Genomic DNA, 24,513 nt, shown 5'->3' with positions numbered 1-24,513 from the left:
ATTTCCTAAAGAGTTAAAAGAGGCAGTAATTTTATAGGCCAAATACAAATTTAGTGGCTTTATATTCAAATTAAGAATAAAAAAATTAGTGATCCTCTCATGTCAGGCATACCATACTAGTGCTCTCCTACCTTGTTACTTGTAATTGAAGGAAACAGAACTTGTATCCCACATGGCACTATTCACAGATGACAAAAAGGTTCAGTAAAAACTGCCCTTTTACTCTGAATACTGTCATGTGTGCCTTGCCCTTTAATCCTTCTTAGCTGGCTCTCTGACCACGACTAGGGACAAGGCAAGTCCTCCTCCACTGAATCACCTCAACCTCCAAATATGCAAAAATGGAAGCTTGTAAACAGCAGATGAGCAGATAAAAAGCACGCACTCCCAGCCCCACTTCCCTCCCGCCCCAGTTTCCTCAATATACAACTTTGGTAAGAGGACTTATGTAAGAAAAAGTCTCCCTTAAGCCAAACCCACCTTCAATCTTGAGGGCTAGAAGCACATATAAGATTTTATCCCAAAGAAAATGGACTTGGGTCACTGTAGAATAGAATCTTTTATACGTATGCTTAAATAAACACTATCACCCACCCTCTGCTACCACACACATGTACATGCACACTCTTCCTCCTACCACCAACCACCAATGATTATAAAAACCAAGGATCTACTATGAAGAGCTTTGGCATAAATTGGGCCTAGGCCAGCACTCAGATTTCCTGTAAATGTTCTCTATCTGTGCTGTTCAATATGGTAATCACATGTGGCTACCAGATACTTCAAATGTGGACACAAAATGACGAAATGAATCTTTAATTTAAATTTTAATGGCCACATGTGGTTAGTGGCTACCACATTAGGCATAATATGTGCCATAGTTGTGAGCATCATGGCCTGGTTAGCAACATGAAAATGGCTGGATATCACAGGGATTACCCCCCAGTTAGCCAGGGTAGCACAAGAACCAAGATCACCGCAAGCATAAGTCTGTCAGCAGTGACACACGTCACAGTGATGCTGCCAGATATATCCTCTTGAAGTGGGCAGACTATAACTGCAGAAGTAGCAGACTCTTAGAGCTAGTAGCTGGTTTATTCAGGATTCATTAGCAAAGTCAGGGGACAATTTGACTTCAGAAACCTGTCCTAAAGGGAAATTATTAGAAAAATTAGAGCTTGTACTTTATAACGTAGAGGGGGTGGGGACAACAAAACAAGCCAAAGAGAAACATTTGTCAGTTGGCCTTTAAGAGGGCTTAGGCAAAAGCATACAGGAAGACTCTTCCACAAAGGGGCTTTTACATTATAAATTTAGAAAGAAGCAGGGAGGGCACCCCATAAGCAGCTGCCAATTCCAGCTCTGCCCCTTAGGACAGGGCACTTAGGTGGGAAGCACTACCTTTTGGCCTTCCATTCTAAGGCTGATCCTCTAAAGCAGGAGTGAACAAACTAGAATCCACAGGCCAAACCAAGCCCACCACATATTTTTGTAAGTAAAGTTTTACTTCTAAAACACAGCCACAATCATTAATTTACGTCTCATCTCTGGCTGCTTTTACACTATAACAGCAGAGCCAAGGAGCTGCAAGAGATACCATATGGCCCACAAAGTGTAAAATATTTAACTGTCCAGCCTTTACAGAAAAAAAGTTTGCCAACCTCTATTTTAAAGATAACAGCCTTTTAGTAACACAGTCTGGTAAAAGAACAGAGGATCAGAGATATGAAACTGCTTTTCCTCAAGGGGTCAGAGTGGTGAATCTATAGTTATGGGGGCACAGAACCCTTGTGTGGCTTGCTTCCTGGGAGGGTGCAGGGAAGGGACCTTCCCCTGGGTCCCAAGGTTCAGCCTCAGGGTCGGCCCTAGACTTACTGTCCCCCAGGATCAGTTCCACTTCCTCGTCTGCATCAGAGTCTTCATCCTCCCCATCCTCTCCCTCCTCTAGAAGGTTTGCTAGCTCCTCATCAGAGGGAGAAAAGTCATTGTCCCCATCCTCCCCTGCATTCTCGTTGTTGTCATCCTCCTCCAACTCCGCCTCCAGCAACTGGTCAGTGTCAAGCTCATCTAGGTCATCAGTATCGTCATCATCTTCATCGTCATCTTCTTCTTCCTGTTCTTCCTCTTCCTGGTAAGAGAGCATGAGGTCCATTAGGAAAAACAGAGAGGCCTAACCCACATGCGCCACATGGGCAGTCTTTCCCTCCTTCCCAAAGGGCAGTGGAGGAAACTGTCAGTAGAGAGAGAGTGGTAATCTAGAGAATCTAATGAAGCCTGAGACAGGTACACACATGGCCCCCAAGATACTCAAAGCACCTCTCAGATAAGGATTACTGGTCACTCCACAAAGGCATTACTGGTTACACAGCCCTTATCCAAGAAAAAACACATAGCTCACTCACAGAAGGCTCTGCCATCAACATTCTAGGTTCCTAAATACCTAATAACAAAACCAAGGGAGCTCTTCTCTCTCTCCTGCATCAACCAAACCAAGTGAAATCAGTTGGGCCACTGGAACAAAAGCTTCTACTGGAATCTAAAAATCAGTGCTTTAACAAGACAGAGGAAGAACACAACTGCTGAGTCAACACAAAGTTGAGTCAAAGAACACAACTGCTGAAGCCTAAACCCTTCAAGGTCTTGCCCTTGATCTTATAAAGAAGTAGGTAAACCTCTTAACAGTGCTATCATAAGTATCTAATGATCCAATAAAACTGACTTTACAATACAGAACATAGATATGTACATTTTCTGTTACAAGCCACACACATGAAAACACAAAGTGTGCTAGAGAAACTGTCCTTCCCTCCATTCTCAAGAGATCTTCAGACAGTCAGGAAAACTCCAAGAAAACTAATGAAATACTGGCTTTGTACTGGGCTTTGTAAAGGATACATTCTAGCATCTGCCACAGATTTCAACTTTGCACTAGAATCCAAACTGTGTCTTCTGCTTGAAAGGAAACAAAGACACCCCTGTTGTGAAAAGAGTAACAGGTATTCCCCAAGTAAATGTGACCATCATTCACTTATCCTTCTTCTCAAACACCAACTGTCAACCTTGCCAGTAGCAAAAGGACTCTAATTCCTGCAATAATAAAATATAAAATTCATTTAATACATCATCATCCTAAGGAGAGTCAAAAAAGAATAAGCCCAAGATATACAGGAAAAAATAGGTAAAACACATTTTTAAAAGTGTTGCTGGGAAAAAAAAAAAAAAAAAAGTGTTGCTGCATGCCAATCACTTAAAAACCTAAAATGTTGTACTTATTTGGCCACTAGTGTTCATCATCTATAATATAAACTAGACTAATGTTCAGCAGAGAAAGTAGCCATGCTTTATGGACTTTTGATAATTTTGGAACCACCCTTTAGAGACTTTTGATATACTGTTTGGCCCAGTGACTTAGACTTTTCAACAATTTTTGGCAGCTATATCGGAAAGACTAACCCCTTTACCCAGTAAACCTAAGGCTTGTACAAATGTGTGTATGGTCTAAACCAGAACTTGCACGTGCTTGTATATGAGAACACACATGATAGCCTAGATCACTGTTCCACAGCCTAGGCTACATTATTACCTCCATATGGATGGCTACTAAGCATTCACTTACTGGAAAGGCATTGAGAGTGCTTGGAGGCAGTAATGACAAACTGAACCAGAGACAAGCTCCTTAGCCCCTACAAGCACATCAGCTCATACAAATACTAGGAAAAAGGGAGAAAGGTCAAAATTCAGGGAAATAATCCAAAGTGCTTACCAGATTACAATTTTTGCCTCTCTTCAGGCATATTTTCATGGCCTTGACCAAAATTAGTTCTAATCCATTAATAAAGTACCATAGTTAAAAACAAGTACACTAAAGAACAGAGTATCCACAGCCCTATGGTTCTTAAGCCTCTATGGGACAATATAATTACATTTAAAAATTAAGAGAACTTTTTTATTTTTATTTTTGATTCCGAAATTAATACACAGTTACTGATACGGATACACATTTGGCATTATTTAAAGAGTATGGAAAAAAATAAATAAATAAAGAGTATGGGACAGGAGAAAATGCCTGGGCTTTGGGATCAAACACGCCTGGTTAGAATCTTAGCCCTGCCAATTACATGGTGTGTGAACACGGGCAATTTACATGAATTTTCAACGTCCCATAACTTTTAAAGGTCCACAGCTGAGTGGGTATATAAAAGGTTACATGGTTCAAACAGGCACCTGTTAATAACCAGCAAATTTAGGTAGACCCTTCTTTTTCACTTCTAAAAATATCAAAGCCTAGCTGATCCAGAACTGCAAACAACTCCTAAATCAAAAGCATTCTTAGAAAATAGGTCAATCAGGGTCTGAGCTCTGAACTACAGATAACATTCCAGATTATTACAAATCTAACCTTACCTAATCTTGTAGAAGAAATAGTTTATATATATTCATCCTGGAAGGCCATGAGGACTTATGTGACCATGACAGGGCAAGGGAAACGAGTAGGAAAGTCTACCTGAATCCATCATTTTTTAAACTCCATGGTTAATGACCAATGCTGGTTTAACACGTATTTTGTTATACATGGATATGGCCGTATACTCACTTTCTAAATTTTAAATCTGAAACCCAAATCATGAAACAGAGGCTCACAAGATCTGTCCAAAAAACTGTAGAATCTGGGGCGCCTGAGTGGCTCAGTCAGTTGTGTGTCTGACTTTGGCTCAGGTCATGATCTCAGCATCCCGGGATCAAGCCCCACGTCAGGCTCCATGCTCAATGGGGAGTCTGCTTCTCCCTCTCCCTATGCCCCTCCACTAGTGCTGTCTCTCAGATAAATAAAATCTTAAAAAAAAAAAAAAAGAAAGAAAACAAAATATAGAATCTAATTCTGTAGCTGAACCCAAAAGTGAGTTTAGAAAGTAATTTTAGCAGCATTCTCTGCTGGTTTAGTTACCTAGTTGGTAACATGAACCCCTCTCTTTCATATCTAAAGAATTAAGGAGTTGTCAAAAGTGGTTTTAAAAAAAGAAAAAAAGGAAAGAAAAGAAACTAAAAATTATTACTTAATGAAAACAAAAATCTTGCTAGAATCCAGAATTGTCTCAATTTTTTTTTTCTTTTAAGATTTTACTCATTTATTCATGAGAGACACAGAGAGAGGCAGAAATACAGGCAGAGGGAGAAGCAGGCTCCATGCAGGGAGACAGACGTGGGACTCGATCCGGAACTCCAGGATCACACCCTAGGCTGAAGGCAGCGCCAAACCGCTAAGCCACCCGGGCTGCCCATCAATTCTACTGTTAAGTCAATTTCATGGTTATCCAAAATCCCAAACCCCTGCAAATTAAAGAACCCAATTCCCCTCCTTGTACAGAAAGGAGGTCAACTGGTATGAGCTCCCTCCACTGCCCTCTGATCCCATCTCCACATCTGAACCTGACTTAACCCTGGTCTGAGTAGGAAGCCAGCCTTTCATTCATACTCTGCACAGCAGTCCTCTCTGGATCTCATTACCACTGCCACCCACCTGCCACCCCCACACACCCACCTTCAACACTTCTCTCCACTGGCTTCTCACCCCTGAGGAGGGTCAAAGTTGCCCAAACCTAAACACTGCTCCATCCACACAGGCTCCACATTGCTTCCAGGCCTCCATGTACCCCACCGCCACTTGCTCACTCATTCCCTCACTCTCTCCTCCTCTAACACTGGACTCTGACTTTTACCCCATCACTCCATAGGGCAGTAATTAATGGTGTTTATTCTGGAGCCAGGCTGCTGCCACTGAACCCAAACTCTACAGATGGAATAACTGATTTTTGGATGACTTACTTTGCCTCATAGGGTTGTTGCTAGGGCTTAAAGGAGGGAAATAATGTGTACACATGTATGTATATAATCACTTTGAAAAGTGCCTATTATATACAAAGTGTTCAACAAAAGTTTGTTGTTCCTATTACAATGACTGAAACATTCCTAAAGGAACAGGAAGGCCTGGAGAGCCAATCATGGGGCTTCTCTCTGGTGACTGACACCAATCCTGGCCTCTACAATGGGCTCATCTGTACCTGGTCTCTTGCAAATCTCCTCAGCCCAGAGGTTCCTACAACTTTAATTTCTGCCTTCATATTTCCTCTAATTCCTAATTCTTGAACTCTCAGGTGGCTCTATCCATTCATACCATAGAAACTTAAAATCTCTTAATTCTAAAACTAACTCTAATTCTAAAAGCACCTTTAAAGCCAGTACCTTTTCTATACTTCTCCCAGTTACCAGCTGAAAATCTCAACTATCTTTCACTTCTCCCACTCCTATGGCTTCACATCCAATTGACTACTGTTTCCCACAAATGTCAGGTACCCAGGACTCCCTCCTACCCACTCTCATTACACTCACTAATGCATCTCCCTTCTCTTGCCCGTCTCTAGTCTCTCCAGCTCTCTATGGTCTTTTCCATTCCCAGAACCAAAACCACAGGAGATCCATAAATACTGACCATGTTCCAGAATTACAAGGGAAGCACTACTTATTGAACAACTCTCTAATGCCAACCTCTGTGAATCCCAATTTCTTGATAAAGAGGTGAGTGGCTCCTACTCAAATGTGATCATCAGAAGCACCTGGGAAAAAGTTTCCCAAAATACAAATTCCAAACCACACCCAGGGTCCAGGCTGACAGAGCTAACTTTTACAAGTGAAGCTCACACACATGGATTTTGGAAAGTTTCCCCAGGAACTGTGAAGTGCACCCCTAATGAAGAATCTCTGTATAAGTATCTTCTAATGTTCTCCTTTTCTGTAATAATATACCCTATCCACAGACTCCCAAAAACAGAACCAAAAAGGTAATTCCAGGTATTTCACTGATGTTCTCTGCTACATCCAACTGTCTTGTTGTCTAGAACTTAAACAATTTGATTTTTTTTTAACAATTTGATTTTTTAAATCAGTGCAGCATTTGTTCCTAGACCATTCAAAATTCTTCTTGAATATGTCTCATTTTCAAGAGAAACAGCTTTTAGCATATATATATATAGATATAAAAAAATATATATATATAGATATAAATATATTTTTTTGCTTTTAGCATATATTACCTTCAAAAATATAACCAACCTCTTAGAAAACCAAACTTCTGGTCATACTTTAAGAATAGTTAATCTAAAAATCAAGATAACTTTATAAAAATGTAATTAAAACCTGAGCTTAGAGGTGACTGAGTGGCTCAGTTGATTAAACGTCTGCTTTCCACTCAGATCATGATCCTAGGGTCCTGGGATTGAGCCCCACAATGGGTTCTCTGATCAGCAGGGGCCTGCTTCTCCCTCTCTCCATGCTGCTGCCCCTGGCTTGTGCTCGCTCTCTAGTAAATAAATGAAATCTTAAATAAATAAATAAATAAATAAATAAATAAATAAATAAATAAATAAATAGAAATGAAATGAAATGAAATGAAATGAAATGAAATCTGAGCCTACTCTTCTTGACAGTTCATTCAACATGTCTTATCTTATAAAAGTTAAACTCCTGCTTCTCTTTTTGACAGTTGTTCCTGGTGTTTAACAATCATTAAAAGGTTCATTTCAGAGTCATAAACTTGTGGTTTTTCATCTCACAGGTAGAATCTAACTCACATACATTTAAAAAATTTAGTGGGGAGAAAAAGGTCTTTTAGGAATCAATGACCAGGCTTATAGCAGGTGTGTAATCAGTAAAGACTCTTACCATCCGCTTCTAGGCAGTGGAGAACACACAGGAAGCACAGCACACAGTGTGTCCCAGATTCCAAAATGGAGTGGAGAAAAGAGAGCATTATTCCCTTGTTTTTGTTTTTTAAATTTAAGGTTAACTATAATTAGTTGAAATGTATTGCCTTTTCAAAATCTAGAAACAATGATCAATTACTAATCTGATTTTATAATTTTCCTAAAAGCCAACATCAAAGTTGACTGAATTGATTTGTAAAAGAACAACACAGATACCAAAATTCCAATGGATAGTATGAGCTTTCATAAATGACTGGCTTATCTCTGCTTTCATCAAATGCCTGAAGGCTGGAGGACTAGCAACCTTAGGAACCAAATATTTATGGAAGCCAAATACATCATAGATGTTTTCATTCAACAATATATTGATTCTATTTGTTCCTTCTTGTTAATCTCCAAATTTATGGAAATGTAAGGGCAAAAAACAACCATTTTTATGGTATGTAAATTATATCTCAATAAAGCTTTCTAATAAATATTTATATAGGCACTTTATGCTGGACAATTTTATCAGGTGGCAGCTGATCATTCATACTTCTAATTTTATTTTGCTAAGGTGAAAAGGCAAATTCAAAGTGTCAGTCACAGGTGCTGGCATCCCTGAGCCATATAAGTCATACCTGGGACATCTGAGGAGACCTGAGAGCAGATATCTAGACTAGGACAAAACTTTGAATGGCAAATGACTTGCAAGAAAATTAAGTCTCTAATTTTAAAATTAGGTGAAGCACACAAAGGAAAGGGAGTTAAAAATAAAATCAAGCTGGCACACGGAAGACAGAAATCTAATGGAAATAGTAGTAAATACTGCAAAATACTACTACTGCAAGATTCCAAGTTGACACATAAATCAACAGAATTCAGGAGACAAAGGAAATGTGCTTAGATAGATATGGTATCTCCCACTAAAACAACTCTAAATCAAAATCAAAATGCCAAGGGCTTGAGAGTAAAACCAGATCTCTAAGGAGGTCCTTCAAAAGTGCAATGCACCAGATGATCCCTAAGGACAGTGATGTCATTAGGTAATGAAACAAGCCTTGAAATCCAGAAGCAATGCTAACTCACCTACATTGCCTACACAGACACATAGTCCACAATGGCCTAGAGCCATTCATTAGGGCCTTCTTGAGCCTGCCTCTCTCGACCTTGGCTATTTGTGACAAGAAAGTCTCTATTTTTCCTTCCTGTACCACAGTCAGAAGTCCCAACAACTACCCTACCCAGCCCCCTTTCTCCTTCTCTCTTAACCTTACCAAAAGGAAAGTTAAACAGAAGCATAGGAAAAGAATCAAGAAGTCCCTTCCCTAAAGTTGTTCTTTTATGGTGGTCTCTTGCTTCCACAGCCAGCCATGAGAAAACTCACTTCTCATCACTTTACGTCTGCAAGAAGAATGAGGCCAATCCTGAGAACAGCAGCCTTCCAGATCCCAAGGTGTCTAGGGCAATGCTAGTTTTAATTCTCCTGACCTCTTCCTCAAAGATAATAGGTACCACATGGACTGGATCCAGGTGACAGTCCCAAGACTATTACTGCCACTCCCTCATAAACTGCAAGGATGTTAGGAGGGTAGGAATAATGGTATTGATAAATAAACTCCATTTCTGCTTTAAATTTACAGTACAACGTGCAACATCCAAGAAGCTTGAGACAACTGATAAGTGGTAATGATCTACAGGTGACGGGAGTAGTGATGAATGAAGCCATAGAGGATGAGATCATCTGTACCACTGTAACATACTGACAAATAGCTCAACAACATCATCTTCTGTATCTATTCAAGGATAAACTACATCATGTTTCATGACAGTTACAGTGGAAAAGAGTATGCATTGAGTGAGGTGACTAAGATAACAGTTGGCCACTATTAAGAAACCACCAAATCAAGGTAACCATGTAACATTTGGAGGATCTAGTAGCACTTGTGGGCTCTGCTACCAAGAAACACTACCAACATGTACAAGTTAAATAGTATAACACTCAAGAGAACATGAAGATCCATGTCACAAAGATCTCAAGTGAGCCACTTGGTTAAGCGACCAACTCTTGATCTCAGTTCAGGTCTGGATCTCAGGGTTGTGAGTTCAAGCCCCATGTTTTAGCTCCATGCTAAGTATGGAGCCTATTAAAAAAAACAAACAAACAACAAAAAATCCTCAAGTATCCTTCTGAAGACCTCTCCCTTTTGTCCGTATCTCAAAACTCACGTGAACTTTCAACAAAACAGGCTCCTTCTCATCCATGAAACCAAGGAGATCACTGAGGACTCTCCAAGCCATGAAGCTGGAAAACATTAACAGAAATCCCCTTCCACACTAGGGAATTCCCTAGAAGCACTGGGTAAAGTGGTTTAAACTCCAAAGCCTATCTTTTAATAAATAAGGCATTCAAAAACCACTGGTAATGGGCACCTGGGTGGGTTAGTCAGTGATCATGGTTGTTTCAAATTCCTCGTCTAATAACTCCTGTCATATCTAAGTCTGGTTCCATTGCTTTCTCTGTCTCTTCAAACTGTGTTTTTTTCCTTCTTAGTAGGTCTTAAAATTTCTTTTTTTCGAAGATTTTATTCTTAAGCAATCTCTATAGCCAACGTGTGTTGATGACCGGGGCTCAACCTCATAACCCTGAGATCAAGAGTCACATGCTCCGCCAACTCAGCCACCCAGGCATCCTGTAATTTTTTTCTTTTCTTGATACCTGGATATGATGTGCTGGGTGAAAAGACCTGCTGTAAATCGGCCTTTAATAATATGGTGGCAACCAGGTGCCCCGAAGGCAACTATACCAATGATCACTTAGAGTGTCAATATTCCAAATGCATCAATTAAAAAACATTATCAATGTGAATCAAGAAACAAGACCAAGTACATGCTGTCTACCAGAAACCCACTTCAAATAGAAAGACCCATATAGATTAAAAATAAATGGACAGGGCAGCCCCAGTGGCTCCACGGTTTAGTGCCATCTTCGGCCCAGGCGTGATCCTGAAGACCCAGGATCGAGTCCCACATTGGGCTCCTGCGTGGAGCCTGCTTCTCCCTCTGCCTGTGTCTGTGCCTCTCTCTCTCTGTCTCTCATGAATAAATAAATAAAATCTTTAAAAAATAAAAAATAAATGGATGGAGGAAGCTATATCATGCTAACACAAATTAAAGAAAGCCAGGGTAACTACTTTCAGACCAAGACACTCAGACTAAGGAAAGTTACCAGGGATAAAGACAGACATTATATGATGATTAAGGAGTTAATTCTCCAAGGAAACGTAACAATCCGTAACATACATATGCCTAACAACAGAGCATCAAAATGCAAGAGGCAAAAACTGACAAAATAGACGAATCCACTTACTGTAACTGGAAACTTCAATACCCCTCTATCAGAAATGGAAAGATAAAGGGGTGCCTGGGTGGCTCAGTGTTAAGTACCCACCTCCTAATTTTGGTTCAGGTCATGATCTCAAGGGTCCTGAGACTGAGCCCCACACTAAGCTCCGTGCTCAGCGTAGTCTGCTTGTCCCTCTCCCTCGCTCCTCCCCCTACTTGTACTTTCTCTCTCAAATAAATTAATTAAATCTTAAAAAAAAAAAAAAAAAGGAAAGAGCAGGCAGAAAATCAGTAAGGACATTTTTGAAGTGATCAACATCATCAATCAACAGGATATAATGGGCATCCATAGACTACTTTGTCCAACAACTCAATACACATTCTTCTCAAACTCATATGAAACATTCATCAAGATAAACCACATTCTGGACCATTAAGCACACCATAACAAATTTAAATAGAAATTATATAATGTTTGCTCTCAGACCACAATGGCATTAAACTAAAAATCAGTAACAGAAATATAGCTCGGAAACTCCAAATACTTGTAGATTGAACAACACACTTCTGAATCCATGAGTCAAAGAAGAAATCTCAAAAAATACTTTAAATGAAAATACACTTATAAAAATTTGTGGGGTGCAATGAAAGCAGTGCATAGAGGGAAATTTATAGCACTGAATACATATTAGAAAAGAATAAAGATCTAAATTCAGTTGCTAAGCATCTACCTTAGAAAACTAAAAATAGAAGAGCAAATCAAATCCAAAGCAAGCAGAAGAAGAAATAACAGAAATTAGAGTAGAAACCAATGAAATTGAAATCAGGAAATTAACAGAGAAAAATCAATGCAGTCAAAAAAGCTGATTCTTTAAATATTAAAGACTGATGAAATTGGGGGCACCTGGGTGGCTCAGTAAGTTAAGAGTCTGGCTTCAGCTCAGGTCATGATCCCAGGGTCCTAGGATTGAGCCCCATTTCGGGCTCCTTGCTCAGTGGGGATGCTGCTTCTGTTTCTCCCTCTCCCTCTGCTCCTCCCCTGCTCGATCTCTCTCTCTCAAATAAATAAATAAAATCTCAAAAAAAAGACTGATAGAATTGATAAGCCTCTAGCCACGCTAAGAAAAAAAGGGGACAGAAATTACTAATATCAGAAATGAGGGATCCCTGGGTGGTGCAGCGGTTTGGCGCCTGCCTTTGGCCCAGGGCACGATCCTGGAGACCCGGGATCGAATCCCACATCAGGCTCCCGGTGCATGGAGCCTGCTTCTCCCTCGGCCTATGTCTCTGCCTCTCTCTCTCTCTCTCTCTCTCTGTGACTATCATAAATAAATAAAAATTAAAAAAAAAAAAAGAAATGAAAGACAGGATACATCACTATAGATCCCATGGACATTAAAAGGATAAAAGAATTCTGAGGCAACTGGGTGGGTGGCTTAGTCGGTTGAACAGCTGACTCTTGGCTTCAGCTCAGGTCATGATCTCAGGGTTGTGGGTCAAGCCCCATATCAGGCTCCATACCCCACTGTACCTCCCCCTGCTCGCACACACAAAGTCTTTCTCTAATAAATATTTTAAAAATAAATAAATTAATAAAATCTTTAAGAAAAAAATTTTAAAGGATAAAAGAATTCTATGAACTGTATGACCACAAATTCAATAACCTAGATGAAATGAACTGACCCTTTGAAAGGCACCATTTGCCAAAATGCACAGAAGAATAGATAATCTGAATAGGGCTTTAGCTATTAAAGAAACTTAATCAGGGATCCCTGGGTGGCGCAGCGGTTTGGCGCCTGCCTTTGGCCCAGGGCGCGATCCTGGAGACCCGGGATCGAATCCCATGTCGGGCTCCCGGTGCATGGAGCCTGCTTCTCCCTCTGCCTGTGTCTCTGCCCCTCTCTCTCTCTGTGTGTGACTATCATAAATAAATAAAAATTAAAAAAAAAAAAAATTTAAAAAAAGAAACTTAATCAATAATTAATAACTTTCCAAAACAGAAAGCACAAGGCCCACATGGGCTCACTGATGAATCCTACTTAAACATAATACATATATAATATATTATATATGTGTGTGATACATATGTACATATACATGTACATATATATATATATAAATTCTCTAAAATCTCTTCTAGGAGAAAGAAGCAGATAAAATACTTTCTGATTCATTGTAAGAATCCAGCATTACCCTAATACCAACTCCAAAGAGATTACAGTAAGGCCCCCCTCCTTATCCAATAAGGATATAAGGATATGTTCCAAGATACCCCATCCCCAGTGGATGCCTGAAAACGAAGGACAACATCAAACCCTATATATATATATATATTTTTGCTATACATGCATGCCTATGATAAAGTTTAGTTTATAAATTAGGCATAGTAAGAGATTAATGTGAATATAGTCTCTCTCTCAAAATCTGATTGTATTGTAGTCACCCTTCTTGTGATGATGTGAGATGATAAAATGCCTACATGGTAAGATGCAGTGAGGTGAATGAGGCACTGTGATGTAGGCTACTAATGACCTTCTGACCATACATCAGAAAGAGGAACATCTGTTTCCAGACTGGAGTTGACTGCAAGTAACTGAAACCATGGAAAGTGAAACCACAGAAAAGTGAAACTACAGATGGGGGGCTGGAGGGTGGGGAAGGGACTACTACACAAGAAATGAAAACTACAGTCCAACATCTCTCATGAACACAGATGTAAAAACCCTCAACAAAATATTGTACATTGTATAAAAAGAATTACACACCACAACCAAATAGAATGTATTACAGCTATGCAAGGCTGGTTCACATTTTAAAATCAATTAATGTAATACATTACTTCAACAGGCTAAAGAAAAAAGATCGTATCAACACATTCAGAAGAAGACTAACAAAACCCAACACCCATAACTAAAAGCTCTGAGTAAAATAGGAATGGAGGGGAACTTCTTCAACTAGATAAAGAACATCTATCTATAAAGAAACCACAACTAACATCATTCTTAATGGTAAGAAACTCAGAACTTTCCTGCTAAGATCAGAATCAAGATCACTGCTTTTCAACATCATATTGAAAGTCCTAGCTAATACGGTAAGACAAGAATAGGGGGGAAAAAAGAGGGTAGAGGCTGGGAAGGAAGAAATAAAACTCTTTGTTTGCAGATGATACGACTTTCTATGCAGAAAATCCCAAAGAACTGACAATGAAAACTGAATTAAGCCATTATAGCAGTGTTGCAGGACACAAAGTGAATTCATAATCTTTCCTAGGACAGCTTTCCTGTACACCAGGAATGAACAAATAGAAACTAAAATTAAAAACACAGTATTACTTACATTTGCCCCACTTCTCAAAATTAAGTACTTAGGTATAAACCTAACAAAATATGTACAAGATCTGTAGGAGGAAAACTACATTATTCTGATAAACAAAATCAAATAATTAAATAAATGAAGAGAGAGTCCATGTTCATGGACAGGAAGCCTCAATATTGTCAAGATGTCAGACCTTCCTAACCTGGTATAGAAATAAATTCAATGCTCTTCCATTCAAAATCCCAACAAGCGGGATCCCTGGGTGGCGCAGCAATTTGGCACCTGCCTTTGGCCCAGGGTGCGATCCTCGAGACCTGGGATCAAATCCCACATCGGGCTCCTGGTGCATGGAGCCTGCTTCTCCCTCTGCCTATGTCTCTGCCTCTCTCTCTCTGTATGACTATCATAAGTAAATAAAATTAAAAAAAAAAAAAATCCCAGCAAGCTATGTTGCAGATATCAACAAACTGATTCAAAAGTTTATATGGAGAAGCAAACAACCCAAAATGGTCAACACAATACTGAAGAACAACAAAGTTGGAGGACTGACACTATACCAACTTTTTGTCAAAACTTACTATGAAATGACAGTAACCAAGACGGTGGTTCTGAAGAATATAGACAAATAGATCAACAGAACAGTAGAGAGCCCAGAAATAAATCTACATAAAAATAGTCAATAGCCTGGGTGGCTCAGTCGATTAAGTGTCCAACTCTTGATTTTAGCTCAGGTCATGATCTCATGGTCATGAGACAGAGCCCCATGTCAAGCTCTGTGCTGGGCATGGAACCTGCTTAGGATTCTCTCCTTCTCCATCTGCTCCCCATCTCCCCCAAATAGTCAACTGATCTTTGAGAAAGGAGCACAGGCAATACAATGGGAAAAAAAGTCTTTAACAAATGGAATTTAAACCGGATATCCAAAAAAAAAAAAAATCAATGAATCTCGACACAGACTTTATACCCTCCACAAAAATTAACTCAAAAAGAATCACAGACCTAAATGCAAAATGCAAAACTATACAACTCCTAGAAAAAGAATCACAGACCTAAATGCAAAATGCAAAACTATACAACTCCTAGAAAATTAACAGGAGAAAATCTAGATGACCTTGAGTTTGAAAACTTTTCAGATGCAACCTCAAAGGCACAATTCATGAAAGAAATAACTGATGAACTAGACTTCATGAAGACAAAAATTTCTGCTCTCTGAAAGACACTGTCAAGAGAATGAGAAGCTACAAACTAAGAGGAAATATTTGCAGGTAAAGGATTATTAGCCAAAATATTAAAGAACTCATAAAACCCCAATAAAAACACAAGCAACCCAATTTAAAAAATAGGCCAATGACTTTGACACCTCATCAAAGATCTACAAATGGCAAATAAGCATACGGAAAGATGCTCCATCAGGGAGATGCAAATTAAAATAATGAGAGCCTTCCACTTAAAAAGAAGCTCCCTGAAATGCGGGAGGAGCCCAAAAGGGATTGTAGAGAAAGTCTCCTTCCTTTTGGTCTGGTATCAGCCATCAGGAAGGGTGTCAAAGGTTCATAAATCATTCTCAGAGAACATTTGTAGAGGTTCATAAAACTACAAGACTAATTCCTTTCTACTCCAAAAAAATCAAACCACACATTTTGACTGTGTGTAAAAGGAATGTCTATCAATTTTTTAATTTAATTAAATAGTGATATATACTACTACATACCTATCAGAATGTCCCAAATCCAAAACACTGATAACAATGTCCAAAATCCAAAACATGATATCAAATGCTGGTAAGGATGTGGAACAAGAATTCTCATTTACTGATGGTGAAAATGCAAAATGTATGTATACAGCCTTTCTGGTAGAGTTTGTCAGTTTCTTATGAAACTAAATATAAATCTTCCCATACAACATAGCAAAAGCACTCCTTAGTATCTACCCAAAGGAGCTGAAACACACAAAAGCATGGATATTTATAGGAGCTTTATGCATAGAGAATGTGATATGAGCCCAGTTGAAAGGAAAGATCTGCTCAAAGTCAGAAGTTTAAGAAACTCTTCATAACAGATACCAATACACCACATAGGCAAGCATCTAGCATAGTTTGACCATAACTTAAAATCCCCTATGAAAAAAACTGTGAAACATACTATCTATCCACATTTAATAAATGTTTAATTTCCAAAAGCATCAAAATCTTCTTTACTTATAAGCTCCAATCGATTACTGTGAAAAGAGACTATGCCATAAAACAGAAAATGCAAACCAGACCTTTACAAGGCTTATTAAGCCATTTTCTAAGACCCATCTCAGCAGACTGACATTGTTTTGTACTGACACTGGGAATATGGGGACTGCTCATCCTGAAGCCATACAGGGCACTGGTCCAAAAGTGAGTTCAAGGAAACATCTAACATCTAAAACAATTTCAGAGATTGCTAACATCCAAATTAATCTACAAATGGAACTCACAAGACCATCAAGTACTGGGGTTAAAGTTTTAGAATAACAAAAATCTACTTTCTTCTGAGTTTTAGTTATTTTAGTAATTGTATGGCTGATACACCTGCAGAATATACCAACAGGTAGCAAAGACTAATAAAAAATCTTTATGGCAAAAAGCAGAAGAGCAAAATCTATTGTTCTATAAAGCATTGTTTAGAAACAAGAAATCTCAAAGACCACTGACCTGGTCCTCTTCTTCATCCTCGTCCTCTGCCAGACGTTGCCTGCCCACTTCATACAGCCTGCACACTGTGTCCATATTCAGAGCATCCATGCTGCCTTGGTTCTGAAATAGAACACCCAGTCCAAAAAGAGCAGTTAGTTTTCAGAAGGCCCACATCTACATCTCAATTATGACTAGCACCCATGCACCTTGACCCTATAACTGTCAAAGCTTCTGATACTCAAAATTCTTGAACTAATTCTGAAAATGTTGGCTGGAACACAGAAAGGGAAAGAAAGCAAGATGAGAAGGCTTTAGAAGAGCAAGGGATACAAAAGAGAGACCACCATCCTTAGAATGAACCTATCTTGCTCTGGCAAGAGATCTAGACTCCTTTAAGAAAGGGATAACAGGGGCAGCCCGGGTGGCTCAGTGGTTTAGCACTGCCTTCAGCCCAGGGCCTGATCCTGGAGACCCAGGATCGAGTCCCACCGTCAGGCTCCCTGCATGGAGCCTGCTTCTCCCTCTGCCTGTGTCTCTGCCTTTCTCTCTCTCTCTCTCATGAATAAATAAAATATTTTTAAAAATAAAAAAAAAAGAAAGGGATAACAGTGATTCCAAGATATTAGAAGATAAGATTGTCCATATCGTTTTATATTGGAATTTTCTTATTATATCTCTTACAATGTCTATCTCCTGATCAAATGAGTAGGTTATCAATAACCACCTTCAGAAATGCATCAACTTTAGAACATATCTTAGATCAGACAAAATGCCTGTAAAACTTGGAAAATTATTCTAAACATCAGAACAAAACAGCAAGGTTTCTGTTGGCTCACTTTACCTCAATGACAGCAAGATAGCAGTCTTTGGTGTCTGTACACAGGTCAAAGATGTTCCGTTTCACATCAATGGTTGCTGGAAAACAGAATGTGACAAGACTCAGGACTGGACTATTGCTGTGACCTTAAAACAATCACCTTAAAAATTCCTCTAAAGGAATTTCAAGGTGATTGTTCATAAATATTTCCATAACTTCTTGGCTTTTCAATGAAAAACTACAGAAAAGAGATGGATTACGTAAGGAAAACAAAACATGACAAAATGAATGTCTGTTTCTTCATGCTTACCTATAGGTTTGTAGTCAGTTGCATTAAATGTTCGGAAGGATGATCCAAAAGGGCTTTTCATCCTCTCTTCCATTAAGTCATCTTCATCATCTGCCTGCAGCATAGCTAATTGGGAAAAAGGGATAAAAGGGGCAAGGAGCAAAATACAATTAGACATAAGAAACATCCCCTACTCACAAGTGCAGAAGTATTAATGGACAATCAAGACTTTAGTGAGTTTCGTTGTAGTAAATTCACTCTATCTAGTTAGTTCCTCTCAATGCATCCTCCTTGCATACACCAAACAGGATCCTCAACCTCTCATCTAGCTCTCAGCAAGTATTACAGCTAAAGGCTTACAACATCACAAGACCACAAATGCAAAGATTCTTCAAGTTCATAAAGATACAGATGGGAAATTAATGCATGAAATTTCTCTATATACAAAGTTTGTTATCTTCAAAACTAGTGGCCTTTCACCCTAAATCAACATTATTTTCATCAACAAACTTTGTCACCATTTGTGCTATCATTTTGTCTTTTATGTTACAGCCTTAAAATGCTTTCCAATTCACATTTGAAAGACATTTCCAAACAAATTAATGAGGAGGAAGAGAAAAGAGAAAAATAACAATGTAGAAAAGTAAAAAGTTTATTACCTCCATACATCACTGTCCCCGTGTGGTTAAATACCACACGACACTGATCCAGAGCAGGAACTGTGTGTAAAAGATGGAAAGTGCGAAGATCCCACTAGGAGGAGAGTGGTCAAGGAAAACTATTTTATACAAAATTTCTTATGCAACTTCATGAGGAAAATTCTGAAATACCACTTTTTTCCCCTCCTGTGAGATATGAATGCCTTAAAAGTACACTTTTTTAAAGGCAGAATAAAAATGCTTTCAAAGTAAAACAAAAGCATTTAGAATGCGTATTATAGAATAATGTCCCTGAAAACTTACTATGGTATTCTCACATATATACATGAAAGTGATACAAATTCCCTTCTTCTCAATAGTAGCACTTCATTTTACTCTTACATCTAGCAACTGATTTCTGTAATGCAAAAGTAAAATTGTTCTGAAGACATGAAAATCTGTTTAATACTTGGAAAAGCACAAGGAGGAATCTGGTCACTCTTCTCCATACAAAGAAAAACATGCTCATCAAAGTCATTGGTAATTATCAACCACTGGAGATTAACACTTCCAATCAAAGGAGAGGCACCAAATTATTACCTGTGTGGATACTTTAACAGGATGTTGGTAGAAAGATAAATTATTTCTGCATCACAAACCAGCTAACAAATGGGAAGTAAGACATAGGTATGAAGGATACAATCTCAGTATTAATGATGACCTCCAGTCCATTCGGATGGAAAACACCACTGATGTTCATGTTGAACTTGTCAAACTTGTGGATGGCCTGTGCAGAGCGGACATCCCAGAGGACGCCATCATTTAAGACAAGATCATCTGTAGGATTAAAGGTGGCACAGTTCCTCTTGTAGTTGTTGGCAAGATCTGGGTTAAACAGAGTCAACAGCTTGTTGCCAGTCTGAATATCATAAATCTTTAGAGAAGAAGGGGTGGGAAGAGAAAAATCAGAACAATCCATCCACTGACAATTCAAAGAGAAGCTGTGTAAAATATCTTTCCATGCTTTCCAAATCCCAACAAAATCATGGAAGTCCTAATGTTGTAGAATACCTGAAAAGTAGGAAGACTATACCAATCCAAGCAAAGTTTAAGTGCTTTGGCTCCCATTCAAGGTTTGAAAAGTCTCTTTCCCACAGGAAAATTAAAAGAGAGATTGCAAAAAAACAAAACAAAACAAAAAAGATTGCAATAAAGATATGAAAACCCTCTTCTACCCCTCCTCCTTTCAAGAAACAGAAAATGTTTCTATGATTGAAATGGAGAAATTCATATGGATTGACCAATAATTACCCAGATACTATTAAAGGGTCACTTTTTGGAGAAAGGTATCAATGAAAGACCCTTTCTCCTTAAAATTTCCCAGTATTTTAGCCTACAATACTAACAGTTCCAAAGTCTACAGTGTGAAACCCATGCAGAGAGACCAGATCTTTCCCATCAGCTTACACATATAATATTTCCAATCTTAAAAAAAAAAAAAAAAAATCCTCCTGTAATATAGGAACAAATAAGGAGACACCACAAGAAAACAAACAAATTGAGATCATGAGACAAGACAACTAGTCTGGTCCCTTCAAAAGTCAATGTCATGAAAACTAAAGAAATGCTGCTTGGCTTTAAAACATTAGTGAGGGGATCCCTGGGTAGCTCAGCAGTTTAGCGCCTGCCTTCGGCTCAGGGCGTGATCCTGGAGACCCAGGATTGAGTCCCACAGCAGGCTCCCTGCATGCAGCCTGCTTCTCCCTCTGCCTGTGTCTCTGCCTCTCTCTCTCTCTGTATCTCTCATGAATAAATAAATAAAATCTTTTAAAAAAATAGAATAAAATAAAACATTAGTGAGACATAACAACCAAATGCAATTATGTGAATCTTGGCTGGATCCTGGTTCAAAAAAAAAAGGCACTTGAAACCAAACACATCAGGAACAAAGGAACAATGGGGAAAACTGAGTACGGATGAATATTAGATGATTATTTGGGAACTAATATAAATTTTCTTATGTTTGATAATAGAATATTATTATGTAGTAAAATGTCCTTATTGCTAGACTATGCATGCTGTAAGACGTAGAGATAAAATGTCCCGATGTCTGCAACTAACTTTCAAATGATTCAGAAACACATACATATATTTAGAAAGAAAAATGGTAAAACATTACATTGCTGAATCTAGGTGGTCGGTATATGTACTACTCTTTCAGCTTTTCTATGTATTTTAACATTTTCAAGTGAAGAGTTTGAGAGAATTCCCCCTTCAAGCTACTATACCCCACTTCTCTGCTTTGTTTTCCAGCAAAAATACTTCAGAAGACTGGTCTCTACTCAGTGCCTCCACTTCCCTGTTCTCTCATGAACCTACTCTAATCAGACTGGCCCTGATGCACAGAAGTAGCTCCTCACGTGGTTAATAAAAAGCTCCAATTGTTCAATCAAAAGCACCTCTCAAACTCTCATCTTAAAAACTCATGAATAGTTTTTGACTCAGCTGATCGAGTCTTCCTCAAAAGAATCTTCCCTTGCCGTCTGTGGTATATTTTTTTCATAAGGTCTCCTGCTGTCTTACTGGCCATTCTCTTTGGTCTCCCTCCCAAGTCCTGGTCACATGGCAAATCTGAAATATTGGCACATCCTAGGACTGTCCCCACAGTTCTCTTCTCTAGCCTCCTTAATGATCTCATCCAGGTTCATGGCTCTAAAGACTATCAACATGTAGGTAATTCCTGTATTAGTATCTGCTATCCCAGACCTCTCTCTTGAATTCCCATTTTGTATATTCAACTGCCATTTCTTACTTGAATGTCTAATAGAAGAACTGCATGCATCCAGAATCCCAGGGCCTAGCTGTATCACTTCTCATCACCTGTGCCATGCTCAACTGGGCCCAGCCCATTGCAGGCCTCACATGCAAGTTGTCATGACACCCTCCTAACTGGAAAGCCTGCTCTTGCTCTAGACTCACATTTTAGGAACTTTACAGCCAGTCATGTGTCCTCTGCTCACCCTATAGTGTCTGCATCTCATTCACAGGAAAAGTCAAAGGTCCTAACAACAGCCTGTCAGATGCTACTATGACATGTCACCCTCTCCCCCTGACACTGACCTGAGCTGTTCCCCCTCCTCTCTCTCCCACCTCCCAAGTAAGGACTTTTCCCTTGACATTCCCTCTATCTTAAAATACTTTTCCCCCAAATATCTACATGACATCCACAATTCCTTCAAAATATTCCTTAAACATTACCCAGTCAGTGATACTGACTATCCTAGATAAAATACAAGTCCCCCACACCATCACCACCACTTCCTCTTACCCTGCTTCTTTTTCTTGGCAGCACTTACCAACAGACATACTATATATTTGCTTATATACTGTCTCCCCAGTAAGGCTTCATAAAGGCAGAGACTTAAAATTCATCTAAAACTTAGTAAGTATTTGAAAATAACTGCTATGCTAATGACATCTTTCTCGAATTGCCAGATTAGTTCATGTTTGGTCCCATATAGCTTAGAACTACTTAATTACACTTCTAGATTCTATCTACAAAGAATATCACTAAGTAATTTATTGTTGCCCTTAGGACTGTCCTTCAGTCCAGGAGCTTTGAGCACAAACAAATGGGCATAATTAGCTTGAAAGCAGGGGATTAAGTACTTACGTGAGCAATGTCTCCTTTTGTACCTATGACCCGATCCTGAGAGTGCTTACTGAACTCAACATAGTGATCTTCTGTGAAGGAATGCCTACAAACAACAGAAGTACATAAGCAATGGACCTTCAGAACATATCCACTCAACACTGAAAATAAACATGATTCTCAGCCTCCTGCCTGACCATACTCATCTCAGGATTCCCAGCAACGAAAGAGGAAAAATTGTATGTTTAATATTAAAAAAAAAAAAAATTTTTTCCTCCATGTTTGACCAAGAAGACCCAAAAGAATTAATTACAGGTAATTAACAGGAGTTACTTGGTTTAAAAAAAAAAAATGGCCACACATGTCTTTGAAAGATAAAGAGTGCAACTGTCATATGTGAACATGAGAAAATACACAGATGTGCCATTTTGGATTAGTGAAGGGTCAGCTGTGTGATGGGAGTGGTAAGAATACTTGGTAAGAATATCCTGGAATTAAAAAGGATACAATCTTATTAAATATGAGCCACAGATGAGAAAGAGAAACTAACAATAACTCACAGCATTCATCTTTTCCCAAAAGGCTTCAAGTTGAAGAACTGGATGAAGGGGAATACAAATTAGGTGATTTATAGAACAGAAAGACTAGGGTTATAAAAGTAGATACATACTTCATATCAAATACTGATTTCATTCCCCAAAGTGCAGACAGAGGCTGGCTCCAAGTAGCAGATGTCAACAGCAAGGACCCATCCTAAAAGAAGAAGGAGGCCCACAGTGGGTAATCACGTTTATATAAATGCTACCTGCCCTTAGCATTTTAAAATGCAAGCTTAAAAAAATACTACTGTATTATATAGAAAACAGAAAAACTCCACAAAGAACCAAGAAATGGTTGAAGCTGCTAGAATTTCAATATGTGCACATGCAATGTCCTAAAAAAATACTTAAATTTAGGAAATACTAAATCCTCCTGACCTAGTAACAAAAAAATATAATAGTTACAAGGGTAGGGGAAGAAAAAACTTGGATGTCAAAGATGGTTCCTCCTTTCTTAAATATTTGGCTATATTATACCTCAGTCTCCCTCATCTGAAATACCAATTTGTTAGACTTTCTTAGCTAAAAACTCTTAAAATTCTTTCAAAAGAAAAAAGCCCAGGCAGCCTGGGTGGCTTAGCGGTTTAGCGCCGACTTCAGCCCAGGGTGTGATCCTGCCAGGATCGAGTCCCACGTCAGGCGCCTTGCATGGAGCCTACTTCTCCCTCTGCCGGTGTCTCTGCCTCCCCTTCCCCACTCTCTCTCTCACTCTGTCTCTCATGAATAAATAAATAAAATCTTAAAAAAAAAAAAAAAAGCCCAATAAGAGCTGAGTCTCCTTTACTCTAAAATCAAGGAAATTACCCTTGTCATCTTAATGAATTATATAGACTTCTTAATGACTTATAGAAATAACAGGGCAGCCCGGTGGCTCAGCAGTTTAGCATCGCCTTCAGACCAAGGCGTGATCCTGGAGACCTGGGATCGAGTCCCACATTAAGCTCCCTGCAAGGAGCCTGCTTCTCCCTCTGCCTGTGTCTCTGCCTCTCTCTCTCTCTCTCTCTCTCTCTGTGTGTCTCTCATGAATAAATAAAAAATTGTAAAAAAAAAAAAAAAAAAAAAGAAATAACCAAAGTATCAATTCCATCCACAGAATAATACTAATAAACCAGGACCCACTAGGATCCTATAATGTTTTCCTAAAAACAGTACTTTGAGATTTCTTCCTAATACAAAAAGAAAACTTCTGTGATCATAGCTAATAGACTGTTTCCATCTGAGGCAAATTAAAAAAAAATTTTTTTCACATTCACACACAGCTCCCCCTCTTAGAAGAGGATTGGTAAACTTTCACTTGAAGGGCTTTGTGAGCCATATGTCTGTGTCACAACTACTCAACTCTGCCATTGTAGCACAGTTGCAGCTACAGACCGTATATAAATGGATAAGCATGGCTATGTTCCAATAAAAGTTTATATACAAATAAAGAGCCAGCCTACAAGCCCACAGCTCACCAACCC

At 38.9% G+C, this 24,513-nt stretch overlaps 1 protein-coding gene and 1 long non-coding RNA gene across 8 annotated transcripts in view; one reads left to right on the top strand and one right to left on the bottom strand.

Moving 5' to 3' along the window:
- DCAF1 (DDB1 and CUL4 associated factor 1) overlaps positions 1-24,513 on the bottom strand; it is a 77,587-nt gene that overhangs the window by 3,230 nt on the left and 49,844 nt on the right. For 4 of the 7 annotated variants that reach the window (XM_025456012.3, XM_025456011.3, XM_035702459.2 and 1 more), the window contains 9 exons: positions 23,125-23,207; positions 22,476-22,560; positions 19,503-19,736; positions 18,824-18,917; positions 18,186-18,290; positions 17,900-17,973; positions 17,077-17,178; positions 7,717-7,725; positions 1,876-2,128 (listed from right to left, as the gene is read on the bottom strand). In XM_025456012.3, the coding sequence (XP_025311797.1) occupies positions 1,876-2,128; positions 7,717-7,725; positions 17,077-17,178; positions 17,900-17,973; positions 18,186-18,290; positions 18,824-18,917; positions 19,503-19,736; positions 22,476-22,560; positions 23,125-23,207 (1,039 nt within the window). The remainder of the gene's footprint in view (positions 1-1,875; positions 2,129-7,716; positions 7,726-17,076; positions 17,179-17,899; positions 17,974-18,185; positions 18,291-18,823; positions 18,918-19,502; positions 19,737-22,475; positions 22,561-23,124; positions 23,208-24,513) is intronic. The other 3 variants (XM_025456014.3, XM_049097950.1, XM_025456016.3) reach the window with 2 other exon arrangements.
- LOC125753130 (uncharacterized) lies at positions 2,128-24,118 on the top strand. Its single transcript, XR_007404201.1, has 3 exons — positions 2,128-9,646; positions 13,929-14,089; positions 21,116-24,118. It is a non-coding gene; the product is annotated as an uncharacterized LOC125753130 (long non-coding RNA).

The sequence above is a fragment of the Canis lupus genome, chromosome 20 (genome assembly GCF_003254725.2).
Source record: "Canis lupus dingo isolate Sandy chromosome 20, ASM325472v2, whole genome shotgun sequence".
Classification (NCBI taxonomy): domain Eukaryota; kingdom Metazoa; phylum Chordata; class Mammalia; order Carnivora; family Canidae; genus Canis; species Canis lupus.
This window is presented reverse-complemented; position numbering and strand designations above follow the sequence as displayed.